Source organism: Haliaeetus leucocephalus, unplaced genomic scaffold (genome assembly GCF_000737465.1).
Source record: "Haliaeetus leucocephalus isolate CR32 unplaced genomic scaffold, Haliaeetus_leucocephalus-4.0 Scaffold536, whole genome shotgun sequence".
In the NCBI taxonomy this organism is placed as follows: domain Eukaryota; kingdom Metazoa; phylum Chordata; class Aves; order Accipitriformes; family Accipitridae; genus Haliaeetus; species Haliaeetus leucocephalus.
In genome coordinates this window covers 6,859,244-6,886,859 of record NW_010972972.1, presented here as the reverse complement: position 1 = coordinate 6,886,859, position 27,616 = coordinate 6,859,244, and the positions used below count along the sequence as shown (strand labels likewise).

At 59.5% G+C, this 27,616-nt stretch overlaps 2 protein-coding genes across 2 annotated transcripts in view; one reads left to right on the top strand and one right to left on the bottom strand.

Moving 5' to 3' along the window:
• Nucleotides 1-16,544, top strand: part of ARRB1 (arrestin, beta 1) — a 23,272-nt gene extending 6,728 nt beyond the window's left edge. Inside the window, exons 2-17 of the mRNA XM_010576763.1 lie at nucleotides 7,294-7,357; nucleotides 7,436-7,502; nucleotides 8,579-8,639; nucleotides 9,537-9,581; nucleotides 10,102-10,298; nucleotides 11,214-11,273; nucleotides 11,394-11,461; nucleotides 12,101-12,236; nucleotides 12,324-12,408; nucleotides 12,498-12,570; nucleotides 13,029-13,166; nucleotides 13,381-13,464; nucleotides 13,888-13,911; nucleotides 14,945-15,015; nucleotides 15,327-15,378; nucleotides 16,206-16,544. Coding sequence (XP_010575065.1) covers nucleotides 7,294-7,357; nucleotides 7,436-7,502; nucleotides 8,579-8,639; nucleotides 9,537-9,581; nucleotides 10,102-10,298; nucleotides 11,214-11,273; nucleotides 11,394-11,461; nucleotides 12,101-12,236; nucleotides 12,324-12,408; nucleotides 12,498-12,570; nucleotides 13,029-13,166; nucleotides 13,381-13,464; nucleotides 13,888-13,911; nucleotides 14,945-15,015; nucleotides 15,327-15,378; nucleotides 16,206-16,317 — 1,337 coding nt within the window. The 3' untranslated portion in view covers nucleotides 16,318-16,544. The remainder of the gene's footprint in view (nucleotides 1-7,293; nucleotides 7,358-7,435; nucleotides 7,503-8,578; nucleotides 8,640-9,536; nucleotides 9,582-10,101; nucleotides 10,299-11,213; nucleotides 11,274-11,393; nucleotides 11,462-12,100; nucleotides 12,237-12,323; nucleotides 12,409-12,497; nucleotides 12,571-13,028; nucleotides 13,167-13,380; nucleotides 13,465-13,887; nucleotides 13,912-14,944; nucleotides 15,016-15,326; nucleotides 15,379-16,205) is intronic.
• Nucleotides 16,545-22,392: 5,848 nt separating this feature from the next.
• The window catches only part of WDR73 (WD repeat domain 73), a 5,728-nt gene continuing 504 nt past the window's right edge, over nucleotides 22,393-27,616 (bottom strand). Inside the window, exons 3-8 of the mRNA XM_010576762.1 lie at nucleotides 27,449-27,537; nucleotides 26,653-26,741; nucleotides 25,672-25,739; nucleotides 24,726-24,890; nucleotides 23,329-23,703; nucleotides 22,393-22,739 (exon numbers count right to left, since the gene is read on the bottom strand). Coding sequence (XP_010575064.1) covers nucleotides 22,501-22,739; nucleotides 23,329-23,703; nucleotides 24,726-24,890; nucleotides 25,672-25,739; nucleotides 26,653-26,741; nucleotides 27,449-27,537 — 1,025 coding nt within the window. The 3' untranslated portion in view covers nucleotides 22,393-22,500. The remainder of the gene's footprint in view (nucleotides 22,740-23,328; nucleotides 23,704-24,725; nucleotides 24,891-25,671; nucleotides 25,740-26,652; nucleotides 26,742-27,448; nucleotides 27,538-27,616) is intronic.

The following is a 27,616-nucleotide window of genomic DNA, read 5'->3' as shown; positions in this document are numbered from 1 at the left end:
ACACACGACACGGGGGACGGGAGCCGGAGGCTTGGGGGGAGGGTCGTGCACCCCTGCCCGCCCCCCTGCCCCGCCGTGGGTCTGAGGTGGGTGCTCGGGGGCATTATCGCTCTTTTCCCATCTTGATTTGGAGCCTGGATGGGTTTTTTGGGGGTGGGGGGGTCACCCCAGCTCTTCCCACTCGTGATTCAGGTGGGAGCCCGGAGTGACCCCCAGGAGCCAGCCCCTGGTGTGCTTCCCCCCCCTCCCTCCCCAGCATTTTTGGGAGCACATGCCAGGCCTGGAGGCGCGGGCACCATGACGGCATGCCATGCCTTGGTCCCATGGGAGCCACCACGATGGTGAGCCGGCCTTTGGGGACCCCTGTACCGATGGGGACCCTCCGGCTGCCCTGCGTTTCCCAGGGCCCCGGGCGCGGAGCACGGCAAAGATGGTTGCGGTGAACGCAGGGACCTGCGGAGGTGCCCACCCCGGGATTTCGGGACCTCGGGGGAGAGCCCCATGACCCCCCCACCAGCCCATGCATGGGGGTCTGGGGAGGGTCTGGGGGTATCTCCCATGACACCCCCTCCCCAGGTGGCTCTGGCTGTCCTGGTAGGGTGGCCAAGGGGTTAATGCTCCAGCTCGGTGCCATCCGTCACCCTGATCCCTTTCTGACAGCTCTCTGTCCCCTGGGCCTCCCCGTCATTAATTATTTAGGGCCAGGTACTTAGGGGTGCTCCTGCTCACCCCCAACCCTGGTGGGCAGGCAGGGGGGTGGCATTGCCCTCCCCTCGGTCCCCCCTGCCATGGCACCTGGGCGTCAGGACCAGGGGGCTTCGGTGCAGCCGATGCCACCGCCGTGCCCTACGGCAGGAGGGAAGGACGAGGGGGTCCGGCCGTGCTTTGGCAGAACCTTCCAGAAACGCTGCAGCGTTTCAGGGAGGCAGGATAGGATTTGGGGGCTCCCACTGACCCTCCCAGCATTGGGGGGGTCATCGCTGCCAGACGGGCTGCTTGGGTGCTGCTGCCCCAGCCGTGGCCGACAGCATCCGCATCCCCCCGGCTCAGCATTGCTAATTCTTGAGAACCGGCACGTTGCACCCCTGGAGCAGGTGAGCAGCCCCCCAGAGTTGGGGGGCCGGGGGGAGAGCCCCGCTTTCGCAGCAGCAAAGCTAGGGAATCCCTGGGTTGCAGCTGGTTCGGCCCCAGGAGATTTTCGGGTGCCCGGGGGAGCTCGGGCAAGCAGCATTCCCATAGGCTGGCAGCAACCGCGGGCAGGCGTGCAGGCAGGAGAGGCATGAGCTGATCCCTGCCCACGCAGCGCGTACGGAGGGAGCTGAGGGGGGGGGTGGAATTAGGCTGACAAATCTCCCTCCTCTCCCCATCTTCCTTTCGACTCCGTTTCAGACCTCCGACCCCAAATCCACTTGGATTCATCCCAAAGCCACCAGAGAGGGGTCGGGGGGTTCGGCCGTGGGAGCTGATTTACCATCAGATACCCCAAAAGCGTCATTTCTGTTGATTCCTCTGGTGCCAGCATGGGGCCACCCCACTTTTCTTGGGCGTCACATCTCCATGTCTGCCACCGACCAGCCTCGGTGCTGCAAGGTTTGGGGTCACCCTGCTCCCGGTATGGCCCTGGGTGCTCCACGCAGGGTGAAGATCACATCCAGGGTGCAGGCGAACCCCCAGCGCGGGGTGCAGGACCCGTCCCTGGGTTTGGTGGGGTGCTTGGGGGCTCGGCCGTTGCGGCTCTGTGCGTCATCGTGCCGCTGTTCCCAGCCTCCTGCCAAGCCCCCTTCAAAGCCCCGTGGTGGGAAGAGCCGGAGGAAGTGGCTCGGTGGAGTAAACAGGCGAGTTTGTGGCTGCTGGCACCACCGGGGACCGGGCCAGCCCCGGCCGCCACCGAACACATTGCCTAATTATTTGCAGCTTCTCCAAAAAACACACATCACCCCCCCAGCTCTTCCCACCCAGCACCCAGCCAGGCTGGCCGCAGCCCCACAGGCACCCGCTGGCCTCCGTGGGCCAGTGGGATGCTCAGCCGGTGGCCCGTGGTTTGAGCTGTGGCTGAGGGTGGTTTCCCAGCGGTCAGTGGAGACAAAGCTGGAGCTGGAGCTGGGGAAGCACCGTGGTGGTCCCGGCGTGGCAGAGCACACTTCGGTTGCCACTGGGCATCCTTCCGCACCCATCCCCCTGGCCCCACAGTCCCATCCTGCCCCTCTGCAGCATCAAACCACTCCAGGTCCAACCGGTCCCCTGGGGTGCTTTGCAGTCCTGGCATCCTGTGCATCCCTCTGGATGAAGCTGTAGGATCCGGGAGTGGGACAGGGATCTCCGTTAGGAAGAGAAGGAGCCCTGGAAGGTGGCCCAGGAGGGGAGACTCCTGCTTCCTGGCTGTTGTTTGGAGAACAAACCCTGGTAATAACAGCAGGATCCAGACACATCCCGGATCCCACAGCCAAGGCGTTTCCTTGCCAAGGAAGCCGGCGGAGCTCCAGCCCTGCTGGGGGATGCTGCCACCAAGCCTGGCAGGGGATGCAGCGGGGATGCAGTGGGGATGCAACGGGGATGCAGGATGCAGCCTTCGGCTCGTGGGACGCTCTTGCTTTGGGATCGGCTTGTACAGCACTCCGGGCTCATCCCGGCACGGCTGGCACGGAGCCACCGGCCGCCGCCGCGGGGTTATGCCAGTGTGTGTGATGTGGTTGCTGGCGGCTCCGTTATCCCCGGAGGTCCCTTCTAACGCGGCTCTGGCTAATTAGATCTGCCCGCCGGCCCCATTAGCGTGAGAGCCAGTGAAAACGCCGGCTCCTCCGCCCCAAGTTCAAAGGCAATCGATGGCGTTGCCGTCAGACCCCGCTCCGATGCCCCGAGGAATCAGATCCTCGTAAATCTTCCCAACAGAGATCAAACGGACCCCACTCAATTATCAGCCACCAAATAAAGCGATCGTTATCCCCCGGACGTGTGCCTAACGAGCTCATTAAGGTACCAGATCAATGGCAGGGAGAGGGCAGGGTAGGTAGGAGAGCAGGATTCGGCCTTGCGGCAGCGTGCTGAGGGGCTCGGGGGGCACCGGGGCTACCGGCCCACGGTGTGGGGCCACCGGGGGTTGGAAATCACCGACAGGCAGCGGTGGCGGCGGCTTCCTGCCTCGTGTCTCCGGCCTTTCGACACCAGGAAGGGCTGGAGGGGGAGGGAAGGCTCAGCGCTTCCTCCTTCCCTCCCTCCGGATCCGGCAGTGGGCGAGGGTCCCACCGGCGTCGAGCGGATGCTGAAACGCGAGAGGCCACCGTGTCCCCGCGTGCCACCTTCCCCGCTTGCTCCCGTGGGTCCTTTCGGGCAGAGCTGGCTGTCGGGATGCGCGGCCGTGGAATTCTTTCTGGGGGGCAACCCGGGCTCCTGCACCCGTTGCCGGAGGTCACCCCACATTCCTGCCCCCCCGCGGCGTGGGGCCAGCCCAGACTCCTGCACCCACGGCATGGGGCTGTGATAGCTTTTGCACCCATAGCATGGGGCTGCGCGGTGCTCCTGCACCCGTCGTGTGGGGCTGGGCAGGTCTCGGGCTCCGTGGGGCTCCTGCACCCATAATGTGGGGCTGGACAGGGCTCCTGCACCCATAATGTGGGGCTGGGCAGGACTCCTGCACCCATGGCATGGGGCCATGCATAGCTTTTGCACCCATCGCATGGGGTTGTGCAGGTCTTGGGCTCTGTGGGGCTCCTGCACCCATAACGTGGGGCTGGACAGGACTGCTGCACCCATAGCACGAGACCATTGCAGGCTTCTGCACCCAAAGCGTGGGGCCACCCCAGGCTCCTGCACCCACAGCGTGGGGCTGCGTGGGGTCCCTGCCCCCCAGAGCGCGGCCAGCACGGGTGGACGCCGGCGGTGCCGGGGAGGAGCGGTGAGTAATTGTTTCCTGCTCGGCACTTCTGCAGCACCCGCCATCGATCTCGCCTTGGCCGGGGTTCATTAGCGGGTTCGTTTGTGTAACGAGGGATGGGCAGGAGGCATTGCTGCTCCCTCCCTGCCCCCCCTCCAGCATCCCTGGGGGGGTCCTGGCAGTGGGATCGGCTCAGCCTCCATCCTTTGGCCGCGTTTCTCGGGGCTTCCCGGCACGGCTTGGGGTTAGGATCCGGCACGCTGAAACCTCCCTGCGCTGACCCTGGTGTGAGCCGTCTCTGGGGTCTTCTCTGGGTGCTGGTCCCTGGGTGGGGGGGATGTGGGGTGACAGGCTGGCAGAGGATGCTCCCCACCCTGCTTTTATGTAACGCCTCATTAATTACCCAGAAAAATGCCCCTGTTAATTGCTCCGGGCTCTCAGGAGGATGGCATCGCCCCCTCCATCCCCAGCTCTCGAGACTGGGTGCTCTGATCCCCCCATGGCCTTAAAAAACAATTAATTAATTAATTAATTGTGGGGAAGGGGAAATGCTGAGTAACAGCGCTGCCGCCCTTCCCTGATGAGCCCAGGCCCTTTATTCCCCCCCATTTATTTAATTGCAGCAGCGTTCCCATTAACGCCGGCTTTGCTCGCGCCGGCGCAGGATCCGGAACCTCACCCTGAATGCTGGGGACCGTGGTGCTGGCAAACCCTCGTGCCGAGTATCCCGCCCATGGAAAAGCTCTCCCATCTCGGCTGGGAAAACTCAACCCCCCTCCCACCGCCGCCATCCTGAGGACAGGCCACCCAGGAAGGGCTGGCGGGATGTTCCCGACGTTCCCGGTGGTTTTGGGACCGCCTGTGGGTTGTCCTGAGTGTTTATGTGCCCGGGAGAGGATTTATCAACAGCCCTTGTCATCTCCTGGGGCTCATCTGGGGTCAAGGGAATAAGTGTGGGGATGCGGGCTGGCCCCCCCCCAGCCCCCCCAGCCAACCCCCCAGTCCTTGTGCGATAGCCAGACCTCTGGAGTGGGTGATGCTGGGGATTTGCCGGAGCACCCAGCCCAGCCCCTGCCCTCCTCCTCCTCTTGCCTGGGCTTCCCTGGCATGGGAGCTGCTGCCGGAGGAGGCAGCAGGGCTGGAAGCGGATGAAGGAAGGGCCCTTTCCCAGCAGAACTAGGCATTTTTGCTCAGAGGGAATGCTGAATTTCAGTAATCCCCTTTTTCCCCCCTTTTCCCAGTTGCTGTGTCTCCAGCAGAGGAAATCTCCTCAGCGCTGAGCCCCTTCCCTGTCAGGGCTGGGGAGAGCGGCTCCGGTCCCAGGAATCCCAGCCACCTCCTGGAATCTCCCTAGGATTTCAGGGATGGTGGAAATTTGCTCCCTGAGGGAGCAACACTGCTTCGCCGTGCCTGCATGCGGGGCCGCATCCTGCTCCCTGGCCATGGACTTGGCAGTGCTGCCTGCTGGGTGACATGGCATGACGGGAGCAAGGGGATGAATGTCCCTGGTAGCCCAGGGCTGTGCTGTGCTGTGCCGAATGCCGGTGCTGTGCTGGACCACTGAGGCTGGTGCTGGGGCTTGCTGGCACTCGGGAGCGCTCCTGGCACTGCTGTCCCTCCTGCATGGACCGACACGTGGGCATGGCTGAGGGTCACCCCAGCACCCAGGCTTAGAGATGTCGGTCACCCTGGCATGTAGGCATGAGGATGAGGATGGCCCTGGCATGGGGACAAGGGACACCCCGGCACACGCAGCAGGACCCTGGATGCTCCTGTCACGGCTGTGCTCGGTGCAGGGACCGAGCCACCGGCACTTGGCCGTGCCAGGACCCTCCCCGGCGTGTGCCCACACGTCCCCCAGTACGGTGCCCATGGCAGCCCGGTGCATCCCATCCCATCACCAGGATTATGGCTCGGGCACCGTGTATTGCACCTGACCCGAACTGGCACCGCTCTGTTTTAATTCCCTGCTTGGGCCGAGCAAACCCACCGGCTGCTGCTTTGCCTGCTTGCCCCTTGGCAGGGTGCAGGCAAACGCAGGCAGCGGGTTGCCGGCAGCTCTCCTTGGCCGTGGGGTGAGGGTCCATCCCGGCAGTGCCTGGAGGAGCCCCTGGTATTTCGGCAGAGCCGAGCAGCCGCCCTGGGAATTGTTTTTCCCAGCCCAAACCGCCGTCACTAATCTTCCCGGATGGTTTTAATGGAATTTAAAGGCGAGGAGGGATTATCCGAGGAGAACCCATTATGGGTGGCTTCGTGCCAGGGCAGGCTCTGAACAGTCTCTGAAATCAGGCAGTGCCGGGCAAGCGAGCCCTGCCTGCCCCTGCCTGCTCCCTGCCTGCAGCAGGCAGACTGGGGATGCTCTGGCTTTCCTGGCACTTGCAATGCTGCGGTGGCATGTTGGACCCATGTCCTTCCCCCCCAGCTCCGTGGGGTCTTGCAGAGGGATTTTGGGGGGCAAAGGGGATGCCTGGGGGCGGTTCCCATGGTGCAGGGCGGCCCTTGGGATGGAGGGTGGATGAAAAGCCCCGGGGGCAGGAGCATCCCCCATCTCTCCTCGCCTCTCCGGTAGCTTTGGGATCCATCCGTGTGCTCCACGTCCTGTGGGGCAGAGGTGACGGTGGGGACCGTCACCCCACAGCCAGAGCGGCTGCAAATGTGCTGGGTGTGGGGGGGTTCATCCCTCGGGGTGGCCCCATCCCGGGTGACGTGTCCCCGTGGTCCCACGCTGCTTCCAGCTCCACGGGCGCCCGCAGGGCTTGTCCCCATCCCCAGGGAGTGCCGTGATGCAGCCTCACCCCAACCCCCTTTTTAATATCCATGTGTGCGGTGCAAACCTTATTTTTAATTTACTTTCAGGTAATTAGAAACAAATTAAAGCCATAAAGAGCGAGGAAGGTGCTGGAAGGCAGCTGGGTGCTGGGATGTAGCTCTGCAGCCTGTGGGCTTTGGGCTGCTGCCCATGGTGGTATCTGGGCGCCTTCCCCATGCGATACGCTGTGCTGGCTTCCCGACACCTCTGTTTTCCAGAGCAGGGCGCTGGCAGCGGCTGCTCCTGCTCATTCATCGGGATGCCGAGGGTCGGCCAGATCCTGGCACCCGACGGGGTTGCAGGGGGCTGTGCCGCTTGCCGGGGACTGCCCCTCCGCCGTGCTGTCCCCCAGCTTGCAGAAAGCCTGGCTTCACACAGCAGGGCCTTTGTGCAGCACCTCGCACGGCACCTTGCACGGCAGGGTCTTCGCAGGGCACCTTGCATCTTACATGACTCGTGCCTTTGCGTGGCACCTTGCTCTGCACCTTGCATTGCTCCTCTCCCAGCCCCGTGCCCAGCGGCAGAGCCGTGCAGCCCCTGGGCGTCCCGTCCCGCTCCCCAGTGCCATATGGGGGCCAGGAGCAGGCTGTCTGTGCTCCCCTGTGGTATACAGGGTCAGGTACCCTCACTCTGTGCCCGGAGCTGGGCATCGTGGGTCCCGTGCCCTATGGGATCAGGTACCATCGCCTGCCCGGTGCTGCCCTGGCGTGATGGAAATGCATCCCACAGCACCCATGGGTGCCCCCTGCCCCAGCTGCTAACCCCCCCCCTTCCCTTTGCTCTTTTTGCAGGGTGTTTAAGAAAGCCAGTCCCAACGGGAAGGTAAGTGGGAGGCCGGTGGCTCCGTGGGGAGATGGGGGGGGAAGCGGGGGGAGCCGGTGCTTCCTGGGGTGACACCCCCCCCTCCCCCCAAATCCTGCAAGCACAGCCAGGAGCGGGGGACAGGCATGTACCCAAAGACACCCTGCAAGCTGCCTGCTGCCTGAGCATCCTGCCACACCAGCAGGAAGGGAAACTGAGGCACAGTGGGGTTAAGGGGGGGGCTTGCCCAAGGTCAGGGGGTTCAGTCGGTGATGAAGCTGCCTGCAGCCCTCCCATGGGGTTGAGCGGATGGGTGCCAGGGTGCAGGCAGCCCTGCCCGTGGGGTTTTTAGGCAGCCCCAGTGTGGGTCTGGCAGTGTAACCCCCTGCCTGGCAGCTGCCTGCTTCTGCCTGCCCTGCACTGGAGGGAAAGGCTTATTTATTCAATCACCTAATGGGATGAGGCCGGGGTCAGGAACTCACGAGCTCCAGCCAGGTTCCGGCTGGGATTGCTGGGGCTGTGCGGTGGGAGGCAAATCCGATTTGGTGCCAGGGATGCCGAGCCGGTGAGCTGGGGACTGTCCGAGCCGGCGGCAGTGTGCACTGGCACCAGGGCTCGCTCCCGGCTTGGAGCTGGTGGTCCTCTCCATCACACCCGGCATTTCCCGGTGTTCCCAGGGGAGGATGCTCCTGCTGACCCTTGAGTGATTGATGCGTCTGTGTCCCGTGCCTCAGTTTCCCCATCAGGAGAAAGTCGGGAGGGTGGTGCTGTGGGGCTCAGCCCATGGGGTGCCAGCTGAGGCTTGACCTTAACCCAAATGTCCCCAAATGCCAAGTGCCTCCAGATGCCACCAGGTCTGGGGACATCGGGGGGGTCCAGGCTTTGCCTGAGACTGGGGCTGGGAGCAGGGAGGCTGGCTTTTGGGTGCTGCAGGGATGGGGTGCCACGTGGGGACCATGGGGGTGATGGACCCCAGTGGGTGGTGACCAGACGGGGGGACCCCAGGACACCCCCCGGAGCTCTGCCAGCACGGATCCGGCCATGGGAGTCCGGGGGGCTGCTCTGGGCATCCCTGACCCCCCCATCCCTCCCCGCAGCTCACCGTCTACCTGGGAAAGAGGGATTTTGTGGATCACATCGATGTGGTGGATCCCGTGGGTATGTGGGGCCGGGGAGGTGGTGGGGGGCGACTCAGTTCGGGTGGGGGGATGTGCTGGGGTGGCCTGGGCTTGCTTGAGCCTCTGTGAGTGGGAAGAAGGGGTTTTGGGGAGCAGGGACTCCCCCCCCCGGGAGATGCCCTGGGGACATCCCCATCCACTGGCAGCGGCTGCATCCCTAAGGGACAGCCACTGGAGAAGCACCCGCACCAGAGGAGTCAGAAAACAGCCAGTTTTGAATATATTCCTGTTTTATTACTCGTTTAAGACGCCTGCAGCTTCCGTGGATTAATTACCTCGGGAGGCAGAGCCCGAATCCCCCCTATCTCTCATCCTGCAGAGAGAAGGCTTTAAATAGATATATAAATTTAAAAAAATACATAAATATTGAGATGTATCTGTCTCCGGTGGCAGGCGCATGGCTGGTTGCACATGAGGAGCTGGGCACCGCGGGGCTCCCGGGGTCCCTGGCGCGGCCCCCCCCGTGTCTGTCTTTGTCCCCTGGGTGCAGCGGGTGCAGGCTGTCCCCCTCCTGCCACCGTGTCCCCCACCCAGCCCTGGCTGGTGGCTCTGAGGTGATGCCTCTCTGTATAAAGGGGACCTTTTATATGTCACACGTCCCCTCCTAACCCTGCTGGCATGTCCTTTCCTAACCCTGCCAGCGTGTCCCCTCCCACCTTGCCTGCACGTCCCCCCCCCAACCCTGCTGGCATGCCCCCCGACCCTGCTGCCACATCCCCTTAACCATCCCAGCGTGTCCCCCTGACCCAGTTGGCATGTCCCCCTGACCCTGCCAGCGTGTCCCCCCCAGTCCTGCCAGCGTGTCCCCCCCAACCCCGCCGTGTCCCCCTCCCGTCCCTGCCGGCGTGTCCCCTGACGCTGCGGTCTTCCCTTGCAGACGGAGTGGTGCTGGTGGATCCTGAGTACCTGAAGGAGAGAAAAGGTAACGGCTCCCTGCGTGGCACCACCGCAGGGGACGGCCGGTGTCCCTGCGTGTTGGCATCTCTGGGCCCTTGGGTGACGTTTTGCAGCCCCCTCTCCCCACGGTGGGTGCCCTGTCCTGCAGAGGATGGGGGTCCTGTGGTGGGCACCCCAAGGCACATCTGGCTGGTGCCCGGGCTGCATCCCCATCTCCCCACCATGGCACCTCCTGGGAGCCACCACCACTTCCCAGTGCTGGTGGGACCGGGATGAGCCATGATGCCACCACACCATGATGCCACCACGCCATGATAACACCATGCCATGATGCCACCACACCATGATGCCCCCACGCCATGATACCACCACACCATCATACCACCACACCATCATGCCCCATGCCATGATACCACCATGCCATGATGCCACCACACCATGATGCCACCACGCCATACCACCACACCATGATGCCCCATGCCATGATACCACCACGCCATGATGCCACCCTGCCACCAACCTCCACCCCTTGTCACCCTCCCCAGTCTTTGTGACGTTGACCTGCGCCTTCCGCTATGGCCGCGAGGACCTGGATGTGCTGGGGCTGACCTTCCGCAAGGACCTCTTCGTGGCCAATGCCCAGGCCTTCCCTCCGGTCCCCGAGGAGAAGAAGCCCCTGACACGGCTGCAGGAGCGGCTGATCAAGAAGCTGGGCGAGCATGCCTACCCCTTCACCTTCGAGGTAGGGTGGCAGTGGGTGACAATGCTGCTGGGGGCTCTTCCCTTGCTGCTGGAGGGGACGGTGACCCCCCCCCCCCCGGGACATTGGGGTCCCTTCTGGCCCCGTAGGGTCATGGTTGGGGGTGAGATGCTGCTACCCGTGATGAAGATGCAGCTTTTGTTAGTGGATCTTAAAACTCAGGAGCAAAAAGCAGCCACCGGTGGGGAAACTGAGGCATGGGGTGCATGCTGGCACAGTGGGTCCGTGCCCTGAGTGTGACCAGGGCAGTGACACCAACCTGGGGTGCTCCCCCAAAGCAAAGCAGGGCTTGGGCAGCTCCAGCAGGGAATACTGTGGGGGGGGGATAAACCCCCATTTTGTGCTCCCGCACCCCAAATTTCCTGGTGCAGCTTTGGCAACAGCAGCCGCTCCCATCCCCCTTGGAGCCGGGGGGACCCGGTGGCATTTTCCTGGCTTGAGCCCCGAGGGCTCGCAAACATCCCGGAGCCCCAGTGAAACAATCTTAATTCCTCCAAATCCTCCAGATTAACAAAAAAACCCAACCCCAAGCCCACGGATTTTCCTAACCCTTCAGGGTTTGGGTCTGGCGAGGCCGAGCTGCTGCCCAGGACGGATTCAGAGCAGGACTTGGGTTGAAATATGGCCAGAAGGAAAAGGGCACCGTGCAATTAGGAAATGCAATTAGGAGAATGAGGAAATCCTTCCTGGCTGTCCTCCCCCATGACAGGCAGGAAGGGGCAATGCTGGCAGCGCCAGGAAAATCCTGGCTCTGGTGCTGGTGCTGCGGTGGCACCGGGAGGGGATGCAGTGCCCAGCCCCACAGCCAAGCGGGTGATGCCGTGGGTCTCCACGGCAAAAAGCCGGCTCGGGGATGGGGGTCCCAGCCCCGCTTCTAACCCCCCCTTTCCCTTCCAGATCCCCCCCAACCTGCCTTGCTCCGTCACACTGCAGCCGGGCCCGGAGGACACGGGGAAGGTAAGGTCCACCCATCCTTGTGCCACCGGGCAGTGGTGACCGGCTGTTGGTTGGGGTCACCTTTTGGGGGTGTGCAAAGGGGTTTCTCTGTCTCCTTCTCTGCCCCCTCCTGGTCTCCAGGCCTGCGGCGTGGACTACGAGGTCAAAGCTTTCTGTGCAGAGAACCTGGAGGAGAAAATCCACAAGAGGTGAGCAGAGAGGATCCGTCTAGCCTGGGTGGGAGCAGCATCCTCGGGGTGCTGTCTGGGGCTATGACCCCCAGTATTGGGAAGGGGGCACCCCAGTTTGCTACCCACAGTGGCTGAGATGCGGCTGGGATGGAGGTGTCCTCCACGATGGTGCTGGGACAGAGATATTTGCTAGGCTGGGGCTGGAGTTGGGGTGATGATGCTCACCAAGATGGATCTGAGACAGAGATGCTTTCCAGGCTGGGGGTGGGATGGAGATGCTGTCCGGGGTAGGGATGGGATGGAGATGCTCTCCAGGGTAGGGATGGGATGGAGATGCTCTCCAGGGTAGGGATGGGATGGAGATGATCTAAGATTTGGGATGGAGACATCTAAGGCTGTGCTGCAGGCAAGGAGCCCAGCCCTGCCATGACATGGGGCCACGCAGGCAGGCTGGCACGGCCGTGGGGCTGCCCCCTTGCAGCCCAAGCGAGCTGGGCATCCAGCCGGGACCTCCCATGCCATCCTTCTCCTGACCCAGCAGACCAGAAGAAAAGAGGGATTTGACCCCAAAACGGGCTAAGAAAGAGGGTAGCCTGCGGGCAGAGGTGCCTGCAGGCAGCCAGACGCCTGGGTTCTCCTCTCGCCATCTCCTCCCAGGAACTCGGTGCGCTTGGTGATCCGTAAGGTCCAGTACGCGCCAGAGCGACCTGGCCCCCAGCCCATGGCAGAGACCACCCGGCAGTTCCTCATGTCGGACAAACCGCTGCATCTCGAGGCATCCCTGGACAAAGAGGTGGGTAAGGACCAGGGAGGGGACACCAGTGGGGTGACCCCGGCGAGGACGGGGACTTCACCGTCCCCCCTCCTTTGCTCCCCACAGATCTACTACCATGGAGAACCCATCAGTGTCAACGTCCATGTCACCAACAACACCAACAAAACAGTGAAGAAGATCAAAATCTCAGGTGAGGAACGGGACATTGCCCCCCCCGGCTGCTGTCCCCATCCCTACGGGGGCCCTCCCTGACCCCCGTCTCTCCATCTCTCACCCCAGTGCGCCAGTATGCCGACATCTGCCTCTTCAACACCGCCCAGTACAAGTGCCCAGTGGCCGTGGAGGACGCCGAGTGAGTACCGGTTGCTCGGGGACGTCGTGAGGGGCCCCAGGGACCTCAGGGGAGCCTTGGAGGACTCCTGCCCCAACGCAGCACCTTCAAAGCAGTGGGATGTTGTGTTTGGCAAGCGGGTCCTGGTGGGAGGAGTGGGGAGATGGAGACCCTTTTTTTGATGGCACCCTGGGGGACGTCACCTTCTTTTTCCCCCCCAGCCAGAGATGAACTCCAGGCTGGGGCAGGGACAGAGCTGTCTGCTGTGTTGGGTCTGGAGTTGAGATGGAGATGTTCACCAGGCTGGGGCTGGGGTTGGAGATGTCCTCTAGGTTGGGGCTAGGAAGAAGATGTCCTCCAGGCTGGTCCTGGGAAGGAGATGTTCCCCAGGCTGGGGTGGAGATGTCCAAGGTGGCCGGTGGGGTTGCTGGAGCTGGGGGGGAGCTGGGGTTCCGGCTGATGGTGGCTGGCATCCCCAGCGACATGGTGGCCCCGAGCTCAACGTTCTGCAAAGTCTACACCCTGACCCCTTTCCTCGCCAACAACCGGGAGAAGCGGGGGCTGGCGCTGGACGGCAAGCTCAAGCATGAGGACACCAACCTGGCTTCCAGCACGCTGTGAGCCCCCCCCCGACACCCCCCTGGGGCTTCTGCTCCCTCCAGCAGCGCTGGAGGGTCTTGGGGGAGGACCGAGCCTGGGTGGGCATCCAGCTCCTGCTCCAGGGGTGATGCTCAGGGTGGAGGAGACCCGGTGGGGGGACCTTCAGGAGGATGGGGGGAGCTGCTCCCCATGGACATCCCCTTGCTGATGCCCACCTACCCCTTCCTCCAGGTTAAGAGACGGAGCCAACAAGGAGATCCTGGGCATTATCGTCTCCTACAAGGTGAAGGTGAAGCTGGTGGTGTCACGAGGAGGGTGAGTGTTGGGGACCACCCCCCACCCTGCACCCCCTCTCTTCCCTTGCTCTCTCTTTCGGGCTTGGGACCGGCCTTGGCGCATTCCCCCCGGGATGCTGCATGGTTCCTGGGGGTGGGATGGCGAAGCTGTGGCAGAGCCCAGCTCTGGGCAAGGTGGCCCTTTCTGGTGACACCAGCGTGGCCATTGCCGGGGGGGGGTGTGTCATTAATCCATACAACAACCCTGCTCCCCGCCTTGTCTTTGCCGCAGCCCCTTTTGCAGGATGGGGCCCTGCTTGCAGCCCTCCCATGCCATGGATGGGGCCCGTCGCCCCCCCAAACCTCCCCTGGGACTCAGCAGCGTGGGGGGACACAAGGTGGGGGGGGTCGTGTGTCCTTGGGGAGCGGTGACTAATGTGTTGTCTCCTTTGACCCATGCCAGCCTGCTGGGAGATCTCGCCTCCAGGTAACGCTCGCACCGCTCCCCCTGAACACCCCCGAATTGCTGCTGCAGCCCCCTGTTGCACCCCCTGGGTCCCCTCCGCTGCCACCCTGACCCCACACTTGTCTTCGGGATGCCACCGCCGTTGGGATCACTGGCTCACCCGAAGCCAGGCAGCCCGCAGAGATGGGGCTGGGGTGGTGGGGCTGGGGTGGTGGGGCTGGGGATGTCGGTGGGGGTCGGATCCTGCATCCCCCCTGCCCTGTGCCAGAGCAGCGGGGCTGGTGCGAGGAGGGACTATGGGTGCTGCTGGGGACAGTGAGCAGAGCACGGAGGTGGCTCCTTGGGGCTGAGCATCTCCGGCCGTGGGGAGGAGAGTCTCCGGGACTTTCCCGGTCTCTATCCTCACATCGCTCCCCTCCCGTGGGGTCCCATGGCTCCCCACTCGCCATTCCTGGGGGACGCTGGGGCTGTAGCTGACACACACAACAAGCTTTTCCCCCCACTGCAACACACTTGTGGGTGGAAGAAGCAGAGCTCTGTCCTACCCCTTGCCTGGCGGAGCTCGGGGCCGTCTTTGGGCTGTCCCATCCTGCCATCGCTGTGCCCGCTGAGCACTTGGAAACTTGGTGCACCTCCTCCATCCCTCCCGCAGCACTGGGATTGCCCCAGACCCCGCTGCCGTTCACATGGCGCTGCTGGCACGCAGCCTAAACCCGGGGGATTTGGATCCCCAGCTGCTGCTAAGCTGTTAAAAGGCAGATTTTTTTGCTGTGCTGATCTCCTCCCTCATGCTCTCTGGCTGGCCCAGCTGCCGGCCCCGCAGCCGGGGTGGGGGGGGTTCTCCTGATCCCAAACCATGGCGTTAAGCTCAAGCAAGAAGCACGATAGCTGTAAAGAGGCTATGCGGAGGATAATACAGGTTTTTGCCCGGCTTTGTGGTCTCCCCAGCAGCTGAAATGTGGGATGCTGCTCTGCGCCCCCCGCCCCCCAAATTTGCCCTGCTCTGCCTGCAAAGCGCAGGCAGCCCTGTGCTTTACCCCGGCATCTCTTGCAGCGACGTCGCGGTGGAGCTGCCCTTCACGCTGATGCATCCCAAACCCAAGGAGGAACCGGCACACCGGGACGGTGAGTGTCCGGCCCTGGGTGTGGGGCAGCCCCACTTTGGGGTGGCGGTGGGTGGGGGGCACAGAGGGGTCAGCCCGCTCCCCTATCCGTGCCAGCAAGGCTGCCGTGGTGCCCGATGGAGATTTTCGCTTCTCGTCGAGCCCGTGGTAACACATTCACAGGGCAGCAAGTGCTGGGGCTAAAACCACGGGGGTGCCCCCATCGCCCCAGTGCAGCCAAACCCCGGGGGGGTCGCACCCACCCGGTGGGATGGCAGTGACGACCCCGGTGTCCGCGGTGACTAACCCTGTGCCATACTTCCCTCTGTTCAGTTCCAGAGAACGAAGCGCCCATAGATACAAATCTGATAGAGCTTGACACAAAGTAAGAGACAAAAAACATCCCCCCCGGGGGCTGTGTGGGGACGCGAAGCATTTACAGAGGTTGCATGGCACCCCCCTAACCCACTAACACCTGCCGTGCCGTGCCGTGGGATCGGCACACAATAACTAACCCCGCACGCGTAACCCGTAACGCATGCCGTGCCCCTCTCTTTTCTCTCCTCCCTCGCCATCTCCCTGCACGGCTTTCCAAAAAACAGGAGAAACTGCAGTAAAAAAGCGTCCGCCGGGATCATGTGTTGGGGGGCTGGCGGAGGGGGGGGTGTCCCCACGGATGGGGGTGCATGCCCTGGGGCTGGTGATGCTGCGGCCGCGTTGCACCGACTGGGTTAATCCCCGTCTCTGCATTCGTTCTGGAATTAGTGGTTTGGGGAGGTTTTTGCAGTGCTCCGCCAACCCAGCCGCTCTCTGCGGGGCTGCGGTCCTCGAGGAGCGGAGCGAACGGTGCGGACAGTCCCGGTGATGCCGCGGGCTGCCGATGCGGAGCTGCACCCACCGCTCTCGGGCTACACATCCCTCCTGGGCTGCTCAGCTTGCTCACCGAGCAAGCACCAGGGCAGCCACCTGTTTGGGGGCATTTTGGGGGCTGCAGAGGGCAAGTAATGGTAAAGCTTTGAAAAGCAAGGCTGTTTGCTGAGGGATGGGGTTTTAAGAGCCCCCGAGCTGCTGAAATACTGCGGTGTGGATTGAGCACGCCTGCCTTCGCCGTGCGAGCCGGGACAGCCTTGCGGTGGGTGTCCCCAAATCCTGGGCTCGCTGTGCACCCTGTCCCCCCCCCCGTAAAGCCCCTCTCCCTTGTGTCTCCGCTAGTGACGATGACATTGTGTTTGAAGACTTCGCCCGCCAGCGACTCAAAGGTATGAAGGACGACAAGGAGGATGAGGAGGAGCGGACAAACTCCCCGCAGCTCAACGACAGATAAGCGAGCCCCCCTCAGCTCGCCGGGCCGGCGTGCGCCAGTAACACCCGTGCATTAGGCTTCTTCTCTTTTGTATAATTATTAATTTTGTTTTCTACCTGTACCGGGAGCCTATGGATCGCCCGATGGCGACAGCAATTATAACCTTCCAGCTGTGCCGTGTTGTCACTCTTCATCCAGCTGCCAGAGCTGCTGTTTCCCTTGCAGGGCACGGCCAGAGGGGTGCTGGAGGCAAGGGGGGGGTTGTGGGGTCGCGGCACCCCTCACCTTAGCCCCCCGCTCCCCGTCCAGCCCCCTGCCCCTTCCCTCCCTTGCACTCAGAGCCCTTTCCTATGAGCTGCCTCTTTTATGCGTTTTATATAAGTCCAGTCTCAACACCAGTTTGCTACAGGGAAGGGGGGGGGGTTGCAGCAGAACTGGGGGGGGGTCTTTTCTAGGCAGCCTGCTCATGGGAAAGGGCACCCGCGCACCTCGAATGTCCCCTCCGTTGTCCCTCCTGTCTGGCCCTGCTGCATGCGTTCCCTCCCCGGGATGCACGAGCCTGGCTTTGGCCCTTGGACCCTGCCCAAGACCCGAGCCCAGCTGCTCCCCGGCAAAGGTTCGACCTGGCACCGGGGTTTGGAGCCGGCAAGACGGGTGGGCATCGCTCCCCCTGCTCTTACCCTCAAATCCTCCTGAAGTGGCCAACCCCGGGGGTTTATTCTTCAGCTGCGTTGGTTTTTACACCAGCGCAGCCTCCCCGGAGGAAGCGAGCTCAGAGCCGTGAGCCGCCGGGTAATGCCGGCGGACTTGGAGCCGGCAGCGGGGAAGCGCAGCCCCCGTGGGTCCGTGCCGCCGGCTGCGCGACGCTTGCTCTGGAAGAGGCTGCAAACGCCTCTTCTCGGCCACAGCAGGGTCACGGCGTAACAACCTTCTTCCCAGCGGGGTTACACCGGGGATGCTTTGGCCCCCCCCTCAAGCTGCAGAGCTCCCCTGGTTGATGTTTTCCCCTGATCTGTGCCTGCATGGGGTCAAGCACCTATTTGGGGGTGGGGAGGGGAAGGGGAACACAGTGTTTGCCACCCTAACCAGTGTTTCACCAGATGCTTGTGCCTCCTGGCTTTGCGGTGCCCGTCCTGGGGCTCCCTTGCTGGATGCCTGGGACCCATCCCACCCCACGGACCCCCACTGGGGTCTGCAGGGGTCTCGGGTCTCCCACCACCACCCGAGAGGCCGTTCTCACTATTTATTGTGCCGTTGCGGTCAGCGTTGTCATCTGAGAGCAACCCGTGGGGCTAGCTCCATCCCGCCCTGTTCAGGGGGGATGCGGAGCTGAACCCCCCCCCTGTTATTTTTGGGTAAAGCTGATGGGCAGCGTGGTACTTCTTTTTGTAAAGTGGTTACTTTGTACTGTTCATGGATACTTGCTTCTTTGGTTTCTCCACCATATCTGTGATGTTTCTGTGTTCTGTCAAATAAATTATTCTAGTTTATTAAACTCAGAAAAAAAAAAAAGAGTCCCAGCGCCTGGACACTTCTGTTGGCTCAGGACAGGGGAGCTGGCACAGTCCTGGGGTCTTCTACAATGTGGCACTCGATCATGGTGCCGGTGGGGGTACGGAAGCTCTCGCCCCCCTCTCTGCCGCTCTGTCCCACCCCAGCAAGTCAAATGCAAACTCACGAGAGCAGATTTCCTTGTCGCAGCATCTCACGGTCCTGCTGCTCCTGTCCTCAGCTGCACGTTTCCTCACTAGCAAATTAATTTATTCATGCATTAACATGTAAGTAAGTCTCCAGCAGCGTCCCAACTCTAGCCCCGGCATTTCCAGCCCCCTTGCGGCTGCTGCCTGCCTGTACGTCGGTGCTGGGACACCCCTGCCCGCTCTCTGGGACTCGGTGTTTGCCTCAGCTGCCCCTCCGAAACCCCCAGATCCTCTGGTCCTGCTGGAGGAGGCTTTGGCCATCGTGCCCCCCCCCTGCTCCCCGCTGTGTCCTGGCTTCCAAGCTCACACAGACACAGCAGGTAAATGCCGGCTTGGCTTCTGTCCTCGGCTCACACCAAATGTCCCCGTCTGTGTGAGCGCTCTGCAAGCTTCAGGCTGCAGCAGAAACCACAGAAATCGATGCTAAAATGCCACAAGACTCGCACCAAGCTGTCTTTTATGCGGGGGGAGCACAGGAGAGCCGCCTGCCCAGGCATGATCTGCACAGCTCCCACCACCCCAGCACCCTCGTTGCTCTCAGCTAACATCTGAAATCTTGGGTCATTTGGGTGAGAAATGACTAACGCAGCTTCAGCCCTCCCTGCCTGGGCTCCCTGCCAGCAGAGACAGACATCCAGGGCAAGGCATTGAACCAACATGTCGCTCTTCACAACGGGCTGTACCCTGCCCCAGAAATGCTGGCGTCTCTCCATCAGCTGGGATGCTGTCCTAAAAGACCAGTGCAGATGGACGTGGCCACCACGGGGGATCCTGCTCCTGTCCTGCTTGTGGCCACTTTGCCAAGCCCCCCCATACCCCCCTGTCCCCATCGCTGCCCTGATGACAGCCTTCCCCCCGCAACCCAGGGTGCAGAGACATGCAGACGTTTCAACGGGAGCCAGGGAGGAGACGAAGATTTCTGTATCCCACAGCAGGGACTGGGCATGATTTCGGAAATGAAATGCGAGGCCACGCGGTACCTGGCGAGCACGGTGGATTAACGAGCTCCTTGTTAAACAAGCAATGTCTGGTCTGTGTCCTGCTGAGGAACTCCTCGTAGCTGATGGTTTAAGAAGTTGTGCCCTAAAGGTTGGCACTGCAGGGCTCGATACATCCAGGAGCTGGTGCCCACAAGCATGAAGGAAGACCAACCAACACAGCATTCATCATAAAACCCAACCTCCTGCAGCAGCCCGACAGCTGTAAAAGCCGAGGTCTCTCCACTGCTGTGCATTTGTACCCAGGGTAGCAGAAGGGAGGAACTTCCCTGGGAGGAACCCAGGGATGATGCTGAGAGCTGGATACCATGCCTGTGTCATTGTCATGTGGGACAGAGCAATTTGGATGGCCCTCGGTTCAAAGGGAGGTGTCCCAGCCTCAAGGAGCAGAGGATGCTCCAGCTGCCGGGGGAACGGGCACACACAGGCACTGCCCTGTTAAATCCAGCCAAGGCCAGCCCGTGCCGATCTTCTCCCCACAAATACGGCCCAGCACTTTTAGAGAGCAATGCAACGCCTCGAAGCAGAAGTCCCCAGTCCTTAAAAACATCCAGACACCCTCCAAAAGCACTGTTGGCAGCGGTGCTGCAAGCATCAGCCTCTTCCCAGCCCCTGGTGTAGCACAAAATAGTGGCATTAAGTTTCTCTCTGCTCTCAAAATCTCTGTTAGGTTAAACTAGAGAGGAAAGCTCTGTGGGCAGCTTGCCTCAGTGAAGATGGGGGTCCTGGATGACCTTTCTGAGGTCCCAGGGAGAGCAGAGGTTGGACACATCCATGTCCAACGCAGCTGCGAGCTGCCCCTTGCTACACTGATGCTGTGGGGAAGGAGAGACCATCCTTAAGTCGGTCCATCTTGGGGGCATCAACATTTGTGCTGGGGGCAGGAGCCATCCCAACCTTCCCCACCAAGGGCAAATCTGGTTCCAGTAAAGCCACGGTCCCTACAGTCACACAACCGGACTCTCTGATCAAACATTCAGGCTTTGCCTGAAGGTCCACGTGATGCATTTCTGGGAGAAATGCCCTTACCGCCCAGTGCGAGTTCTCCAGCGTCATGTTTAAAGGGAGATCCCTCCTCTGTGCCTAATCCCTTTCTATGGCAGCTGCAAGTACTTAATATTTTGGACATCTTGAGTCCCCTGTCAAATCTGGTTCAAGCTGGACAAGCAGGCTTAAGTTATTTTGGGAAAGAAATAAAAAAAAAGGGGGAAGTTTAGATGAGTACAAACTGTGCTATTGCTTAAGCCCCATTTCTCTGGAAAGCTAAGCAAGTTTGCTTCCACTACCTGCATCACCATGACGTGGGATGGGGTCAGGCTTGGCCCTGCTGCTTCTGCTTGCCAGCTCCTCCACCACGTCCCTGCAAAGGAGACGGCGAGGAAGGCGAAGCCTTGGTTGCTGGGAAGACTGCAGTGGTCACCTCTCCTCCTCAGACCCCACCTCCTCCAGGGCCAGACTCTCACCCTGGTGGGTGTTTCCATCTAAAAAACACGTGTTGTGGAGGAGCCGAGAGGAGCTGGAGCAGTGGAGCTGCTCACCTGAGTTTGCCAAATCTCCCGCTCCCAGGGGTGCTTGGAAAAGATCCCGTAAGCACCAGGATCCTGCTTGGGGAATCCTCCATGCCTGTGTACCCATCAGCCACACGCTGCCCTTCCTGGGACCGTACCTAGTGCCAGCCTTGGGCCAGAAAAGCCACATCCTAAAAGAAAAGCCATGTCCTAAACTCAAACCCAGTGGTCTCAGTGCAGGGGAAGGGCACACTGTGCTCTCCCACAGCAGGCAGGAATACAATCAATAGCAGAGGTAGAGAGACTGGAAAGCCAGGAGCCCTCCTAGGTACCCCTCTCCAGGGCAGAAATCCTCCCAGGCCCCTGGCCAGAACCCATTCACACCAGTTTGACATTGGCACAGGTGTACTGGTTTTGCTGGGGACCCTCCAGGGGTGGAAAGGAGGACCAGGCATTCCCTCCTGGGCTCAAACAGGCTTTTTTCTTTGCTGGTACAGCAACTGCTGCTGCTGGCAGTGACACAGACCTATGGCTTTGGTAGGTGACGAAGCATCAAACCCCCCAGCCTTGGGGCAGGACGTGCTCCCCCCATTTCACAGGCTGCATGTAGGCAGGGATGGTTTTGGGTGTGGAATGGAAGAGCCCACATGGCTTGTGCTGGGAGGTGAGCAGCATGGAGCTTCCCCACATTATCATTATGGTGTAGATGGGAGCAGGTTTCAGCCTTAGCACCCGCAGGCAAAGCGCTGTTGCCATGACCCAGAGCAGTTCAGCACACCGCCTTCCCAGCGCCAAGGCTTCCCCAGCCACTTCAAGCACCGTCCTCGCAAAATACAACCTTCACCCTGACTTGCCCAGCATCCTGCCTGCCCTCAACCTCCCCCCCACCTCAGCTTACACCCAGAAAAGCGGGGAGCTCTTCACACCCCTCCTCTGAGGAAAGCAGAGCGGCAGTTCCTGACCCCAGAAATAACCGTGAAAAGGCACTTAGAAGCGCAAGGGGACAGCAAACGCTGGGTGCTGGGACACAGAACAGAAGGCAAACAGCATGGCAGGCCCTGTGCAAGCATTTGCACTGCAAGATCCAGGCTGGCTGCTCCAGTCCAAGCAACCCCCAGCACCAGAGCAAGCTGGGGTCCCCCACATTGTGGGCGAGCACCCCCTGCCCACATTCCTGCCCTGCCCTGGCTCTTGACTCCCTCCCCAGCTCCTCGATGAAACATGCTGTTTTTCATGTTCAGGATAGGGAGCAGTCCCCCCCCCCACCAAATAACACCTTGGTAACAGTGTAGGCGTTGGCAAGAGTCATTGCCTGGCTTCCTCAGGCCCAGGAAATCATATTAGCTCAATCAAATTTAAACTTTCAGGTGGTGGGAAAAGAGCCAAAAGATACCAAGGCCTTTTCTTAGACTGGGTGCTCTTCAGTTACACAGGGGGAGGGCAAAGCTTGTAGGAGGTTGGGGCTCAAAAGTTTGTTCCTGTTCCTTTTTGCAGGCTGCAAGCAGGCTGCACTTGCACTGTGGCTTCCTGAGCGGAGGCCACTGCTCGTGACACACACACGTGATGAAATGCCAACACCCTGTGGGGTGTGCAGCCTTCCCCCCAGTGCTGCAGGCCTGGAAAGCGGCGGGTTAAGTATGCCACAGATTAGCCCATTTCCTCAAACTGTACTCATGGTTTTTTGTCTGTTTGCTTCTAAAAAGTATGGTGCAGACATGACATGGGTCTACAATAAAATGACAGCAGGATGTTCTCTGCTGGCGGACGCAACCAGAACTACAGGCTACTACACAGTCACAGCTATCATTTGAAGGCTGGTACACAGGAGAACAAGTAACACCATCAAAATTTTTTACTATATTAAAATAGCACTCTTTACAGTTGGCTCTGTTCACTACAACTGTCTCAAAACAGTATCTGCATGCAAACAGATACTTCACAGCCTACGCAAACTAGAACATAGACAGGAAACATACCACATCTCACCGAAAGTATGATCTACCCACACTTCCCACAAGACTGAACCCAGTCCCAAACATGCAGGGAACCGTCGCTTGCTGCTGACAATAAAGTTCTTGGTTTCTGCGGATGCCACGTGTGCACTGTGACCAGGGGAGGGCCTCCACTGCTGTCCGATCCGCCGAACGAGTGGCCTCTGTGAACAAAGATCGGCTCTGCTTCCCTGCCAGAGCTGTCCCAGCTCTGCGTGTCATACACGTGCACGGTCCCATCAAAACCTTCAATAAAAGGGAATCAGAGAGACCGCAGAAGTAAATTGCTTTGCTCTAGTCCTATCGGCCTCATGCTCACCTCCCTGCAGGGCTGCTGAGACAGAAACGAGGACAAAGGCCCAGACTGACAATCTGCAACAGCAGAGCATCCAAGCCTCCGAGGAGCTTGTCTCAAGCTAACAGCTGCTGGGGAGAACATGGGCCAGATCCAAAAAGCTTGCAGATCCACTAGCCTGAATTTGCAAAGCTCTGGCCAAGAGGCAGCCTTGCTGCCCAGCTGGTCTTATCAGCACAGTATCCTTGCAGCCAGGCTGTCACTGGCACTATCAGGGCAGCGTTTGCTAAGAGCGTGGGGACTTTGTTCTGCCAGGAGGGAAGCGAGAGTCCCCCAGAACCCATCCAGGCCCCTTCTGTAGTTTTTGGAGTGAGGCAGTTGCAGAGGACGATTAGCTCATATCTCTGCTGACTTCAGGAGGAGCTCTGAACCACCCCCGCCACCCAGGGTGTTTAAAGTAAGGTGGGGTGAACTGGGCCTTGGTAGAAATACAGACCAAAAAAGCATCGAGAAAAGGAGATCTCTGCCCAAAGCACATACCTGAAATGGCAAGGCAGCCTTCCAGAGCAGGAGCCCAGGAGACGCACAGGAACTCTGCACCTGAGCTGGGAGAGGGAACTCTGCACTTTGCTGAGGCCAAGGACTCTGAGGTTTTTCTTAGGTCTGTTAGGGTGAGGTGGCCTCCGCTCGAGAGGCAAGCTACGGGCTGGGAGCTTGAGTCAGAGCCTTGAGGTCCGCGCCCGACTCCCATGCACCACTGCTCGCCACACGGCGCCGAGGGGACGGACACAGCCTCCAAGGGACTCTGCAGCTGCCGAACATCAGCCAGGCACAGCTGCCCCTTGGCACAGCAGAGGAGCAACGTGTTGCCATCCAGGAATGCCAGGCCGCTGAGCTCCTCGCTGTTACTGGAGGCTAGAAAAGAAAGGCAGATCTCATACACCATGAGGAGGATTCACATGATTTTTCTACTGCAATCTTGCCTGAGAAAGCAGATTTCCAGCCTTGTCCCTGGAAGTGGCTTTCAAGCAATGCTACTTAGTTCTTCAAGAAAGCCAGCAGCAGAGACTGACAGCTCGCTCGAGAACTGTCGCTGCACAGGATCCACGTGGAGCAGGCACAGTCTGTACCCCTCAAAAGGTGATGTTAGCACCCAGGCAGAGGAGACAGGCAGGCCCATGACTAACCCTAGCTCTGTTCGAGTTCCCATGGGGGACGTGACACAGACCAGGGCTCTGACAGTAGATGCCTCCAGTACTACCTACCCTTCAGCAGCGGGAGCCACATGAATCCCTGTGGCATGGGGACATGGCAGAGCAGTGACAAACACACTTTCCTTTTGCTCAGCTCACTGTTACAGCCACTGGACACATACACACACATCTTCCTCACCAGGGGATGAGGTGTGTGAGGCCCGAGTCTTACTTTGTAAATGAAGGCAGATGGTCTCCAGGACCCCCAACAAACCACACCTGGATTAACCACCTTGAGGTAAGGCAGGGCTGGCATGATCCCTCCTCCCATGCGCATGGACAGATCAGAGTAACACAGAGCTTGCTCAGAAGCTGATGCTGATTTCAACGACCCCAAGCGACATGACTCTGGGGCCAGCACCTCCCTCGTTTGGGATGACATATGCAGCAGCATTCTGCTAACCCAGTTCTTTTCACTGACACCATCTATGGTGCTCTCGTAGTGCACAGATGTGGGGCAGAAGCCTGAGAAATCACTGTCACAGGAGTAGTGAGAAGCTGGAGATGGACCAGAGCATTGTAACCCTTTTCCTCAAGACAATGTACTTTCTGCAAATATCTTTCTACCCTGTGGCACATGTCTGGAAGTACCCACCCAGTGAAACGTTTGCCACTTGAGCAATTACCCTTGCTTTACACAAACCCTAACTTTCCCAAATCAGACATTAGACTCGGTTTGAATACCTGCCATGTAGACATTTTTCCTTGATTCAACCTCTGTAATTTGGACGCTGTTGAGTCTTGAGCCATGAAGGACCCACGGGGCTCTGGCCGAAACGGTTGCAATTTTAGCCCAAGGTTGCCCAGTGCCATTTACTGTAGCTATGGCACCTACAGGTTTAATAACATCTATTTGAAAGAGATGTTAGCAGCTGTAAAACACATCAGGAGTCAAGTAATCCACGAGATCAAGCTGTTTCACAAAGATGCCTCCCAAAGCTAAAAGTGACCTACTGAACCAATAGAAATCCAATTATGACTAAGCCCCCTCTCCAGAATAAAACCACTCTTTCCAACACATCCAGCAAGGACTGACAAGAAGCCATTTAAAATCTAGCAAAATGCATGGAAAGTTGTGAATCAAGATGTTTACTTTCAATGAAGAAGAATAAGAAAACTTCTAATGCATTTTGCACTTCCTTTCTGGTGGTTTGGTTTCAATGTATTTCACAAGAGTAGACAAAGCAACGGCAATCCTTTTCTAGAAGCAGGCAGACATAGGCTTGGAGAACCGAGGTGGTTCATGTTATATCCTGAAAGGTGATGTATGGAGCTCTTTATTTCTAACCCTTGGGAGTCATTATGCTAACTATATGATCAGGGTTTTCGTTTGTATGACTAAGAGCTCACAAATAAGTGGAAAGCCGCTGTGACAGGCCTAAACCTACTAATTCCCTCACAAGGTTTGTGCTGCCAAGTCCACATCTTTCCAAGCCACCAGAATTGGGGTAGACGCTTGTCTCACACCTTTTTCCAGCCCCTGCCACACAAGGACAGTCACTCAAGACTTCACTCAATGGGACTGGCACTCCTCTCCTCGTTTCACGCCCAGGAAGAAGGGGAAGCTAGAGATGCTTGATGCAAAGACTACATTGAGAAACTACTCCAGCTCAGAAACATGTTCCCTTACCTGAGTCCTCTGCTGACACCTGCCAGACCTGGAGGGAGCTGTCTGGTGGGCCACTTGTCACCAGCAAGCTGAGGAGACAAAAAGAACCCCTCAAAACTCTCCAGGAGCAGAGAACAGCCTTTTTTTTCCCCAGCCTGGGACAAACTGGTCTGCTGCTCCTCCTGCGCTCAGGAGCTCTGGCCTCTACTTGGAGCAGAGAAGGGGCCATAAGGACCATAATACCAGAACTCCTGATGCCAGGGTGGTCTATGCAGTCCAGGCAAACACAGTCCCAGGCAACGGCATTTAATTAGCACATTTTCCAAAAGCACTAGACTAAGAATGGCACAAAAAGCCCCAAAGTAGCAACAGGGGCTTGCGTAGGAGGAGAGGGCTGAACGAGTGAAATGAATCAGCCAGAGGCAAGCGCGTTTGCTTGGCCTACAATCCACAGCAGGAAAAAACCTTCCGAACCTGCATATGCAGGGACTTACAGAGCAGCGGCAGCAGCCACTAGTATCCTGCTCTGCCTGCTGAGCACCTCCACGCAGTGCCAAATGCAGAAGGAAGGGATGGAGAAGGCAGAGCAAGGAAGCTACGCAGGCCCCTGTTGCTCAGAAGTCGGGTAGGGAGGGATCCCTGGTGAGCCAGCATCAATGTCAGCAGCCCCTGCAGCTCACTTCTGGAAGAAGCTGAGGATTCCACCTATCCAGCAGCAGTTTTAGTTTCCCTGCCAGCTGCCCCACTGCAGCTTTCAGTACAGCAGCAGCAGGGTGCACTCCGTTTTGCTGAGCGCCCCGATAGATGGCTCCTCTCCAAACACTAAGACAGGGTTCTGGGAGGACCACTGGCCAGCAACTCCCCACCCAGACTCACGCTGATCTCAGAGCTGGCAGGATTGACCAGCTGAGTTGGGACGTAGGCAAGGATAAGGAGTTTTCTCTCAGTGGACAAGCCCCTTCTCCATCTCCAACACACCCTGGAAGGACCTCGTGGCCATACCTGGTATCCGGCACATATTTCAGGCTGTACACCGGGCGGTTTGAAAATCCACCACATTCCACCTTGAAATCTCTCTCTGGACACAGGCCCTAGAAATCAGAGGCAAACTCATCTCTTCACACTCAATGGTGCAGAACTTGGTGCGGTCAGTTACCGTGAAAAAAACCAGAGACACAAGACACACTCTCGCTTGGTAAAGCTCTTGCCTGTCCAGTAATGCCTATTTCAACAGGAGCTATAGGACTGAAGGATCCCAAAATAGTTAAGAGGAAAAAAAAAAAAGCTGGAGAAAGCTCCCGCCAAGAGCTCTGCCTGGGTTCATTGCCATCCATGCACGTCTGGCTCAGGAGCTTTCTGTTTACCCAGTGACCAAACACTACCTTCTACTTTAGTGCAGAGGTCACCCACCCAAGGGCCAACCTCACTGTTCAGCAGTGTGGTCCCCCAGACTTGGGCACCTCAGCAAGTCCCTTCTTCATTTGCCTTGGTGTCCTCATCTGTCATATTTCCCCATGAAACACTTTCATTCACACATCTAGAGATGAAGTGTTCATGGTACAAGCTGCCCACAGAGCTGCAGGATTGCATGACTGGCACGCCAACCTGTGCTACCTCAACTGGACAGCAGCTGGGTGACTTTTGCGCTTTACCTTTCAACCAAAGCTGCTCAAAACCTGGCCAAGCCCTTGTCAAAGCAACAGAGACCAGGTAACAGCTTCTGAAGCCCAGCCTGGTCCCTGAAGACACTGTGCCAAAGAAGACAGAGTTCTGGTGCCACTTTGGCTGCAACACCCACCTGGGTCTCCTTCACCTGCAGCGTTGGCGGTGGGAGAAGCTGCAGGATCTCGTTCCCACCAGACTGTCCGTACCCGGCTACACAGACACCTTGGGGGTGGGCACGAAGAACCAGGGACATGGTGAGGGATGCCCCCTCCCCCCCCCCCCCCCTGTCCGGCCAGCCCCC